Genomic DNA, 11,946 nt, shown 5'->3' with positions numbered 1-11,946 from the left:
ATATATATATATTCCTTGAAACTTTGAAGCATGCATGGCAATAATGCATGTAGACACCGGATTAGTTCTCAAAATTTCAGCGGCAAAAGACCTAAGCAATCCAAATTGATGCTCATCAGATCCCTGTATCATTACCCTAGCATATCTTCTACTCCTCCATGCCGTAACTCTATTGATTGTCAACTTGAGATCGTCCTTTACAGCCTTCATAATTAGCTTAGATTTCCAATCAGGGTCTACTTTGAAGGTTTCTAAATACCTCTTTGCTATGTATTTGGCAGTGCAATGTCTATTTGTTCTATCCCTCATGCATGTATGTTTTGAATTTTTAGACTTTATCTGCCCCTTTTTCTTATTTCATGATGCCCATATCCTCCATGTACAACCTAATTTACAAATGGCCTGGACTCTAAACTCATCATTAGGCCTAAACTTAAAGTTGCACCTAGTTGCTACACCGTGATTCCTAACTGCTTGCCTAAACTCCTCTATATTTTAAAATTGTTTTCCTACCTCTAGCTTAGGATCTAACATCTCATTCTCTGGATCATATACCGGGAAATGATAAGTGTTTTCTTCATTGGAAGAATAATCGGTGTGCAAATCCTCTTCACTTGGACATTAGCCATCATCTGATCCCAATTCTTTTTCCCCAATATCCTGAAGATCGAGGATAGGGTTTGCATTCAATCCAACCAAAATATGTTCACTTGCATTATTGTCAACTTGAAAACCATCATCGTTGACATCATCTTCTGAATCACTCAAATGACATTCAATGGGTACTACGTCATCTTCAAATGTATTATCTGCAAAGTTAAGTATCAAAGCATCATGAGTATTTAACTCTACAATGACTACAATATAGATACTGAGCATATTGATAAACTTCAAGTAATATAAAATTTTATAAAGCTGTAGACTGCTATAAATATGAATATTTATAAGTGTGACTGTCATATTGTTAAGTGTTAAGGAAAAAATGGGTCACTAGCTCATTAGTGTATCAGATTTGCCACATATCACGAGAAACATTAGAATACTCCAAAGTTACCGCCTTTTAATTTTACTTCACATCTAGTTTAATTGGGTTGTCAATATTTTACTTTTCAGAATGAGTTATACTTGCTTTCTTGGGGGCAATAAGTTGTAAATCTATAAATTGGCATTGGTATAATTGGTATAGTCATATTAAAAAGAATATGTTTTTAGAAAATTTACAGATTGTTTAAAATTGCCACAGGCTGATGGTGGGGATTAAATAAACATCAATTGAGTAATATGAAATGTCTGAGGTTGTGAAAAACGACACTAATCTGAAAAGCATGGATTAAATGAGGGAAAAAATTCACGTGAAACCCAAAATACAATCTTGTCGAGGCAAAAAAGAATCACGTGAAACATAAAAATTTTACCTCCCTGTGGGCCCTCTTCCATTGTCTCCAAAATGGATTCTTCAATGCTTGCCATTAGTGGGTCTTGTGGGTCACTCATGTTCCTCTTCCCAAAGAACAAGTTTGGCACTTTGTTGGAGGAGAAGAGATGGGTTCACTGCTAGGGCTTGTAAAGAATTGGGAATTGAGGGAATAAACGTGATTTACAATTAAATGGAAGGAAAATTTTGAGTTCAAATCCCAGTTGGCAAAAATTAACAGGGTTAATTGACACTTAAGATTTTCATCCGCCACGTATTAATTTTTTGTCCACATAGGCGGATGGAAACAAACAGTTTATGGATGGGTAACATTTTGTAAAAGTGAGTGAGTAGCCGCTAACATTTTATTTTAGGGCGAGCAAGTACTAACCATACCCAAATGTTAGCGAGCAGGGATTAAATTAACTCGTCTAGGAATGTCTGTTTAGAAATCCTAGAGAGTTGGGGTAAGACACAGTTAAGCCTCACTGAAACAATTTCCTCCATTGTTGCTATAATCTCTGTTGCTACAATCTCGGCTTATGAAGCTAATTTAATGAATACTCTACATACTCTCCCGTCAAAACCGCCCTTAAACAAGCACAATGTCTCACATTTCCAACCACTACTGTTCGCTACTGAAACAATGCTGCGAAACTCGTAATTTACACCAAGCGAAAGGGCTACATGCTAGCATAGTCAAAACCGTTGCAAACCCAGAAACCTTTTTGCTTAACAACCTCATAGATGCGTACTATAAGTTGAAGAGAATTACATATGCACGCCATGTGTTCGATCAAATAACTAGACCAAACCTCACTCTACATACTCTCCCGTCAAAACCGCCCTTCAACAAGCACAATGTCTCACATTTCCAACCACTACTGTTCGCTACTGAAACAATGCTGCGAAACTCGTAATTTACACCAAGCGAAAGGGCTACATGCTAGCATAGTCAAAACCGTAGCAAACCCAGAAACCTTTTTGCTTAACAACCTCATAAATGCGTACTATAAGCTGAAGAGAATTACATATGCACGCCATGTGTTCGATCAAATAACTAGACCAAACCTCTTTTCGTGGAACACCATTCTCTCTGCTTACTCGAAATCTGGAGATGTTGTAAAAATGCGAGAAATATTTAATTCGTCTCCCAAGAAAGACGGGGTTTCTTGGAACTTGATAATATCGGGGTATGTGGATTCTGGATTGAGTGATAAGGCTTTGGAGGCCTATAAGTTGATGTTAAGAAATGGATTGGTGAATTTGAATAGAATTACGCTTTCCACTATGATTATAATGTTGTCAAACAAGGGTTGGGTTGATTTGGGTAGGGGAATTCATGGGCTAATAGTGAAATGCGGGTTTGAGTCATATGTTTTTGTGGGAAGTCCGTTGGTGGACATGTATGCTAAATGTGGTTTGATATGTGAGGCAAAACGCGTATTTGATGAGTTGCCTGAGAGAAATTTGGTTATGTATAATACGATGATTATGGGTTTTATGAGGTGTGGGATGGTGGGAGAGTCTGAGCATTTGTTTAGGGGTATGCCTGAGAAGGACTCAATTACTTGGACTACAATGATTACAGGGCTCACACAGAATGGATTGTTAAAAGAAGCAGTGGATCTGTTTCGTGAAATGAGGTTTAAAGACTTCGATATAGATCAATTTACTTTTGGCAGCATCTTGACTGCTTGTGGAGGTCTTGTGGCATTGGGAGAAGGCAATCAAATTCATGCTTATATAATTAAAACTGATTATGTGGACAATATTTTTGTTGGCAGTTCCCTAGTTGACATGTACTCTAAGTGTAGAAGCATTAAAAATGCAGAAACAGTTTTTAGGAGAATGATCCACAAAAATATTGTATCTTGGACTGCCATGGTAGTCGGTTATGGCCAGAATGGGTACAGTGAGGAAGCTGTTCGAGTTTTTTGCGAAATGCAGAGAGATGGGATTTGGCCAGATGATTTTACTCTAGGAAGTGTGATTAGCTCTTGTGCTAATCTTGCTTCCTTGGAAGAGGGAGCCCAGTTTCATGGTCAAGCACTAGTTTCAGGCTTAATTTCCTTCATTACGGTTTCTAATGCACTTGTAACACTGTATGGGAAATGTGGCAGCATAGAAGAGTCTCATCGTTTGTTTAATGAGATGAAGTATAGGGATGAAGTGTCTTGGAGCGCATTAGTTTCAGGCTATGCACAATTTGGAAAAGCAAGAGAAACAATTAGTTTATTTGAGGAAATGTTAGCTCATGGTCTACAACCTGATGGAGTTACATTTATTGGTGTTCTTTCTGCTTGCAGTAGGGCTGGACTTGTGGAGCAAGGGAGTCAATATTTTGCGTCAATGACAGAACAATATGGAATTATGCCAATTCTTGGTCACTACACTTGCATGATTGATCTGTATAGTCGAGCTGGACAATTAGAAGAAGCAAGAACATTCATACTCAAAATGCCTTGTCATCCTGATGCAATTGGTTGGGCTACATTATTAAGCTCATGTAGAAATCGTGGTAACCTGGAAATAGGGAGATGGGCAGCAGAATGTCTTCTGGAATTGGATCCTCACAATCCTGCTGGCTATGTATTGCTTGCTAGTATGTATGCTGCTAAAGGGAAATGGGATCAGGTGTCTCAGCTAAGAAGAGGAATGAGGGATAAAGGTGTGAAAAAGGAACCTGGATTTAGTTGGATCAAGTATAAGAACGTAGTACACATTTTCTCAGCTGATGACAAGTCAAATCCATTTTCGAATCAGATATATGAAGAGATGGATAAATTAAACTATAAAATGATAAAGGAGGGATATGTTCCAGACACGAGTTCTGTTCTGCATGATGTTGAAGAATCAGAGAAAACAAAGATGCTAAACTATCATAGTGAAAAACTGGCTATTGCATTTGGTTTACTATTTATTCCTCCTGGGTTGCCTATAAAAGTGGTTAAAAATCTCCGAGTATGTGTGGACTGCCATAATGCAACTAAAATAATTTCAAAGATCACCAGCAGAGAGATTCTTGTGAGAGATGCTGTACGTTTCCATTTATTTAAAGACGGAAAATGTTCTTGTGGAGATTTCTGGTAGTGGGTTTTATTGGCATTTAAAAGATATCAGGGAGGACACTGAAACCTTCTAAGATATCGTGCAAATGGCTAGAGCCATGATCTTGAACACCTTTTGGAATATAAGTTAGGTCATTTGCGAGCAAAATTTTACCAATTTCTCATGAAAGATTATCAGATTACTGGAGAAAACTAGTGGCTTGGTGTCTTTTAAAGGAATAGTGAGCTGCTCTTCCATCAACTTGTATGAAGATTCTAACTAGCCACACTATTGAAGTTTCTTCTAGACAAGGTATGTTTTCTATTTGCTCTAACTCATACTACCACAATGAGGGAGAAATAGTATTCTTTCATTAGAGATATTAAATCAGTGCCTGTGTAGCTTGAAGCTTCTGCAACATTAAACTGAACGAAAGTACTTGTCTGTTAACCGGATTGCTAAGATTTATCATTAGTCATAGTGATGGTGAAGGATATTGGACACCAGACATTTCATACTATATTTGGTTTGGTCAACATAAAACATGCTGTAACTTTTGTAAATGAAAGTTCCTATTAATGTTGTTTTATCATAGGACTGTAATTTGTTTATTTAGCTCTTTTACTACCTTAAGAATTTAAATGCAAAATAACTTTTTCTTTCTACTGTGATAAAATGCAATCATCTCCTGATTGACTAGCTGCAATCTTTTTAAGTCATTTTAGTTTCCACAGATGGAAACTGATGTAGATGCCATTTTATGAACCTTTATCTTTTGAATTTTTAATGTTGATCGAAAAATCTAGGATATGGTGTGTTTGCCTGCCTACAGACGAATATTTAATAGTTAGTTTTACGTCCCTAATAGAACAGTATAATTAACATATTCATTCACCTTTCTCGAGCTTTAACATGACTGATAAAATAAACAAATCATGCATCCTTTTGATGCAACTCTATAATTCATATCAAGAAGAAGAAACTCACAAAACAAATGAAGTACGTGATTGCTTATTGATATATTGTTCCTGTAGTTACAAAGAGTTTGTGAACTTGAACGTTGGAGTGAGTACGATATTATAAAAACAGAAGCCAAATTACTCTCTTCCTTTTAGAACCCTGGCAGCTCTTCTTAAATTGATTTTGTAGACTCCAACTGACTTTGCTGTTGATTCTCCATGAGCGTGAAAGATGGCTCAGTATGATTCATTTTGTACAGGAAAGAAGTAAGGCATTAGAAAACTACCTGGAAACGAGTGCAGATTTCTATGACTTCAGCTAGCAGTGCCCAATCGCTGAAGTTTCTCTGAATGAACTGGTAAGCAATGCCATTCTTTCCTTTACCAATTATTAAAAATCCACCCTTTACCTCACCTTTGAAATTTTGGTCTATTCCCAAGCCTTTGCTCTCTTATAATTTGCAATTGCTTTAGGGTTGAATAGGAAACCAGATATAAACTTTTCTTTCAGTAGCTTCCCCCTACCTAGGGCTTTAAAAAACACCATGCCTCTGTCAAAAAGCACAAATTCACCCCCGTATCTGGGCCAGACATCCTTTATTGATATAATTGAGCATCCATAAGCCAGTTGCCATGCATTATCATGTGAGTTAAAAATATACCTCAGATTCTATATGCTTATGAAGTACTGCAAATAATTGGACCCTGAGTGTATCAAATACAGGTTTCTTGGAATGTAGTTGGTGGGCTTCATCTCTGTACATGAAATTCTAGATTTGTTGGAAGCACAGTTGACAATGTAAGTTGATGTCGAGTGCAGTATATTCATAAGATGATACTGGGTTGACGGATGCGGAGGAGCATAGCTGGTTTCTCACGCCATAATTCTGAAGCTTTAATTGGAGGTGTTCTAGTTTTCACCAGATGCTCCACTCCAATCTTATATTCTGGAGTTAGTTTGTGAATCAAAATATTCTCAATCGCGGAATAAGTGATGAGGACATCGGACGTTTACTTATTTTATTTAAGCATTATTTATTTTTGGACTATTATTTAAAATTTGGACTTGTATGGGGCTCGAGCCCAATCTCATTAGGGTTGGTTGATTATTTAAACATATTTTGCATTGTAATTTTCAGTTGATGAATGAATAATATTTTGGTGGCTTATGGCGCATTCCTCTCTTCCTATTTTCTTTCTTCCCTTCTGTTGAATTCCTGTCCTCTTTCTTCTCTCTAATTCCCCCTCCTCATAGACCTATTTTAATTTGCAATTAATTGTCCCGTTGGTGCTGCATCAAATTTGGTATCAGAGCCGAATTTTGGGTAATTTCTTTCCTACTATCCAAAATTTCTTCTTGTCTCTTCCCAAAATTTGTTGGAACAACCCAATTGAAATAGATTTAGCGTAAAAGCAGCGTTTTTCATTTTTTATTTTTAGTTCTTCGTCATTTAAAAAAAAAAAATCGCGCTATTGTTCACGGGTACTATTCACACCCGAAATTTCAATTTAGAATTTTTACAATTAAAAAAAAAAAAAATTTTAGAGAGAAATTTTTTTTCATTGCTGCTGCTACTAAAGTGTTGTTCTAACCCTAATTCTCAAATATTGGCCCACATACAAAACCAACCCATAACCCCAATCCCAAACTCACTCAACCCGTAGCTCACAGCCCAACACCCACATTAGCCCATTATTCAACCATTTAAACTCTCTTACGACTCGACCCAATCCTTCAACCATCACCACGCCTCTGTCTTCCCGACATCTCAGCGTCGGCTTTATCTCCCTTCTTCTCAACCCACTCGCACCAACGACCCTACTCTTCAACACCGCCGGCATCACCGGCGCAGCCCCAAATCATCACTCACACACTCCATCGCCAACAACAAATCTACCACAAAGCATGCACTTCAAACTTGTCTCTGTCTGAACTGGCCCTTCTCCCAGACGCCGTCGCCCGCTGCCACAACCTACCAAAAGACCTCCACCCTCGTCTACTACGCACGACCATCTCGATTTCTTCTCTACACTCACACACCAAAAGTTCGACTCTCCCCTCTCGTCGACCGTTCGTCCAAGTTAGTCGCATAACCATAACTGCCATTCTCAAGTCACAATACAACACACCTATGAGCGCCGTCGCCACTCGTATCTCTGCCAAGCTCAACACGATCCCAGATTTTTATTGAACACCTACAACAAGCTGCCCTTCTTGGATTCTCGATTTGACTTCTTATCTTTGCCTTTGCACCTATTGGCCTCTATTCGATTGGCAAGAATATACACATCAACCCAAATTCAAAGGAATTCAGATTCGTCAGAGGCAATTTTTGTGGAATTGGCTGATATTTGTACCATTCCACCAGCATGCATCACAAATTCAGCAGGAGGAGTTCTGAAGTTGAAGGCAACTGAAGCAAGGGATAGAACAGAAGCATACCTGGGGTCCCACACAGTGGCAATTCAAACCAATCGGAATACTGGGAGTCACAGCTGAACTGCAGGGAGTCACTACTCTTATCTATCTTTCGTTTATACCGTTGCTTCATTTTAAAATTGCATCAGTTACAATATTAGCTAGTGTTACCGTGTATGCAATTGCGTAGTGGTCGTGTTAATGCGTTTAGTGCTAGTACCTTTGCCATGGACCCTTCTCAAATTAAAGTTTTCACCCGACAGTTGGTACAATTACAAAATCAATCAACAAGAGCTCTAACCGCTAGGTTGAACACTCTTGACCCAACCCCATACTCAACTGAAGCTGAAAACTCTGACGCTTCCATTAATAGACCTCATCGTCGTTCACAAGGTGGTCGACACCACGCCAGACATGATCGTAGTGAGGGAAATCTAGCTCGTGGACGCGTGCAAGAATATCACCGTCATGGTACACTATCTCCCCCTCACCACGAGGAGTGCCTCTTTCGAAATATTAAATTAGATGCCCTACATTTGATGGTTGTCTAGATCCTAGTGTATTCAATCAATGGGTTAGAGATATGGATCGCTTCTTTGCCTGATATGGGGTTCCGAAAGATCGAAGGGTACAATTTGCCAGTTTGAAATTAATTGGCACTGCTTAACTTTTTTGGGAAAGTGTTGAGGACCTTCTAGAGAGGCGTTATGCTCCCCCTGTTGGGAGCTGGGATGAAATGAAGCGTCGCCTTCAAGAAAAATATTTACCTCAATCTTACAGGGGTAACTTGTTAGATCAATGGAACGCACTTACGCAAGGCAATCGACCTGTGACCGAATATCTTGCTCAGTTTGATGAGTTTCGAATTGGATGTCAAGTCGTTGAGGATGAGGTCATGACTTTGAGTAGGTTTAGGCAAGACCTAAGGGATGATCTTAGACGTGAGCTTGTCCTTAGAGGCGTCACCACTCTCGATCACGCCTACTCTTTCGTTCGGGATTACGAGTTAGTGATCAGGACACAGTATAAAAATCGTAGTGACTCCCGCACTGCAACCTCTTCTGCATCCACTCCATCCCCTAACTCTATTCTAGGACTTCCTCCTTCTAATACTACCCCCACATCGGATAGCAAAGGTCGAGGTTCTGAGGTTTCAAGAACGTCCTCTCGTGTGCAATGCTTCAACTGTAAGGGTTTTGGTCACATTTCTTCTAAGTGTCCTAGCCGAGCCCTAGTTATGGAAGAGCCTGAAGGTATTGTCGACGAACCACTAGAGGACCAGGTTTATGAGCCTAAGTTAGAAGAGTTTGATGACTTGGAGGATAGTGAAGATACCTTCTTAGGTTGTATTCAGGCTAGTCCCCTTATTCCACATACACCTAGAGTTGGTGTCGTCCATTGCATTCTTACCCAGCCTAGGGATGCCGATGATTGGTGCCGTCATGCCATCTTCCACACTTACATCAAGATTAATAACAAGTGCTGTAAAGTTATCGTAGATGGTGGCAGCTACATTAATGTGGTTTCGATGGCTACTGTATCCCATCTAGGGTTAAAGTCTGTTCCTCACCCTCAGCAATACAGTGTCTCTTGGGTTGACACCTCTTCTATAGTTGTCAAGGAGTGTTGTTTAGTCTCTATCCAATTTCTCGAGTATAAGGACCATATATGGTGTGACGTCATTTCAATGGACGTCGGGCACATCATCTTGGGACGACTTTGGTTATTTGACCTAGATATAACCATCTATGGTCGATCTAATTCCTACTCCTTCTGTTTAATGGAAAGAAGATTCACCTTAACCCTTTACCCCCAAATCCTGTTGGCCCACTGGAAACGAAGAAGAGTGTGGAACAAAAGGGATTGCATATCATTAGTCCTACGGAGTTTGAGCGTACACTTGTTGGTGACTCAATTGTGTTCGCTTTGGTGGTCATGGAGGTTTTACCCCACTCCACCATAGAGAGTCCTGTTGAAGTCCAGTCAATCCTCCAAGAGTTTCGAGATGCCTTTCCGGAGGACCTACCTGATCATCTACCTCCTCTACGGGATATTCAACATGCCATGGATTTCGTCCCAGGGGCATCCCTTCCAAATTTGCCTCATTATAGGACGAATCCTACCGAGCACGCTGAGCTTCAAAGGCAAGTGGATGACCTCCTTCACAAAGGATTCATTCGTGAGAGTTTAAGCTCGTATGCTGTCATCGCCCTATTGATGCCCAAAAAGGACGGTTCTTGGAGGATGTGTGTGGATAGTCGTACGATCAATAGGATCACGATGAAGTATCGTTTTCCCATTCCTAGACTTGACGATATGTTGGATATGATGGTTGGTGCCACAATCTTTTCGAAGATTGATTTGAAGAGTGGATACCATAAGATTCAAATTCGCCCAGGTGATGAGTGGAAGACTGCGTTTAAAACGAAAGATGGTCTTTATGAGTGGCTGGTCATGCCTTTTGGGCTAAGCAATGCGCTAAGTACCTTTATGCGGGTAATGACGCAAACTCTTCGACCTTTCATAGGTAAGTTTCTTGTTGTCTACTTTGATGATATCCTCATCTATAGTAAGACTAAGCAGCAGCACTGTGACCACCTCACACAAGTTTGCTCTACCCTTCGTGTAACTAATCAGTATGCTAACGTCAAGAAGTGCTTTTTCTTCACTGATACAGTCGTTTTTCTGGGGTTCATTGTCTCTTCGACAGGAGTATCTGTTGACCCTGCTAAGGTTCAAGCTATTATTGACTGGCCTGAGCCTAAAGCTATTCATGGAGTCAGGAGCTTTCACGGCTTAGCTACATTTTATCGTCGCTTTATCAAGGGGTTTAGCATTATTATGGCGCCTATCACGGAGTGCATGAAGAAAGGGGAGTTTCATTGGACACAAAAGGCGGCTAAGGCCTTTAAGTTAGTCAAGAAGAGAATGACGGAGGCTCCTGTTATGCGTCTTCCCGACTTTTTCAAAGTCTTTGAAGTTGAATGTGATGCCTTCGGGGTAGGTATAGGCAGAGTCTTGAGTCAAGATCGTCACCCTATTGCCTACTTCAGTGAGAAGTTAAATGAAGCCAAACAATGGTACTCAACTTATAATAAGGAACTGTATGCGATAGTCTAGGTTTTGCGCTATTGGCGCCACTATTTGTTGTCCCAGGAATTTGTCTTTTATTCGGATCACGAGGCCCTCTGTTACCTCAACTCCCAAAAATAATTAAGCTCTAGGCATGGTCGTTGGGTCGAATATTTGCAGGCCTACTCATTTGTTTCAAAACAAAAAGGAGGGCGTGGAAAACCAAGCAGCTGATGCATTAAGTCGTCGTGTCTCCCTTTTGTCGATCATGAGTGTCAAGGTCATCGGTTTTGAAAGGTTTAAGAAAGATTACGAGGCATGTCCCGATTTTAAAGATATCTTTCTTGATTTACAAAGGGGACAATCAGCCGCCAAAGATGGCTTCTGCCTTGAGGGGGGTTATCTCTTTAGAGCCAATAAATTGTGCATCTCTCGAACTTCAGTGCGAGATTTCATAGTGTGGGAAGTTCATGCGGAGGGTAGCCGGTTACTTTGGACATGATAAGACCATAGAGGAAGTTGAATGTCAATTCTATTGGCCTAGCTTGAAGAAAGACGTGGCTAAGATTGTTAGTGCTTGTAACACTTGTCAATTGAGTAAACAGAAGAAGCAGAACACAGGCCTATACACCTCTCTTCCCATCTCCAATTGTCCTTGGCAAGATGTTAGTATGAATTTTGTATTAGGCCTTCCACGCACCCCAAAGAAACATGATTCTATTTTTGTGGTTGTCGACCGTTTTTCTAAAATGGCTTATTTTATCCCTTGTAGCAAAACCTCAGATGCGTCTAAGGTGGTTATGTTGTTCTTTAATGAGATTGTTAAATTGTATGGGCTTCCTAAGATAATTGTGTTCGATAGGGATGTTCGTTTCACTAGCCATTTTTGGAGGACTTTGTCGCAAAAGATGGGTACCAAATTGAAATTTTCTACAGCCTACCACCCTCAGACTGACGGTCAAATTGAAGTAGTTAATCAAAGTCTTGGTAACCTATTACGTTGTCTGGTTCGGGAGAATCTTCGAAATTGG

The 11,946-nt window shown here is 39.9% G+C and overlaps 2 protein-coding genes across 3 annotated transcripts; both read left to right on the top strand.

Moving 5' to 3' along the window:
* Window positions 1–2,199: 2,199 nt before the first annotated feature.
* LOC111406184 (putative pentatricopeptide repeat-containing protein At1g68930) lies at window positions 2,200–6,579 on the top strand. 2 transcript variants are annotated; one of them, XM_023035433.1, is made up of 3 exons: window positions 2,200–4,777; window positions 5,685–5,783; window positions 6,149–6,579. In XM_023035433.1, exon 1 carries the CDS (start codon window positions 2,276–2,278, stop codon window positions 4,505–4,507), a length of 2,232 nt encoding a protein of 743 aa, XP_022891201.1. In that variant the 5' UTR covers window positions 2,200–2,275; the 3' UTR covers window positions 4,508–4,777; window positions 5,685–5,783; window positions 6,149–6,579. The 2 variants fall into 2 exon arrangements, with proteins under 2 accessions (XP_022891201.1, XP_022891202.1); XM_023035434.1 differs by having other exon boundaries at window positions 5,657–5,783.
* A 1,440-nt stretch (window positions 6,580–8,019) lies between these two features.
* Window positions 8,020–11,417, top strand: LOC111406828. The gene is made up of 5 exons (XM_023036197.1): window positions 8,020–8,292; window positions 8,395–8,471; window positions 8,525–9,437; window positions 9,635–10,947; window positions 11,096–11,417. The coding sequence occupies exons 1-5, from the start codon at window positions 8,020–8,022 to the stop codon at window positions 11,415–11,417; spliced, it is 2,898 nt and encodes a 965-aa protein (XP_022891965.1).
* Window positions 11,418–11,946: the final 529 nt, after the last annotated feature.

This window comes from Olea europaea, chromosome 12 (assembly GCF_002742605.1).
Source record: "Olea europaea var. sylvestris chromosome 12, O_europaea_v1, whole genome shotgun sequence".
NCBI lineage: Eukaryota > Viridiplantae > Streptophyta > Magnoliopsida > Lamiales > Oleaceae > Olea > Olea europaea.
The sequence above is the reverse complement of the archived record's forward strand: the minus strand, read 5'-3'. Positions and strand labels throughout refer to the sequence as shown.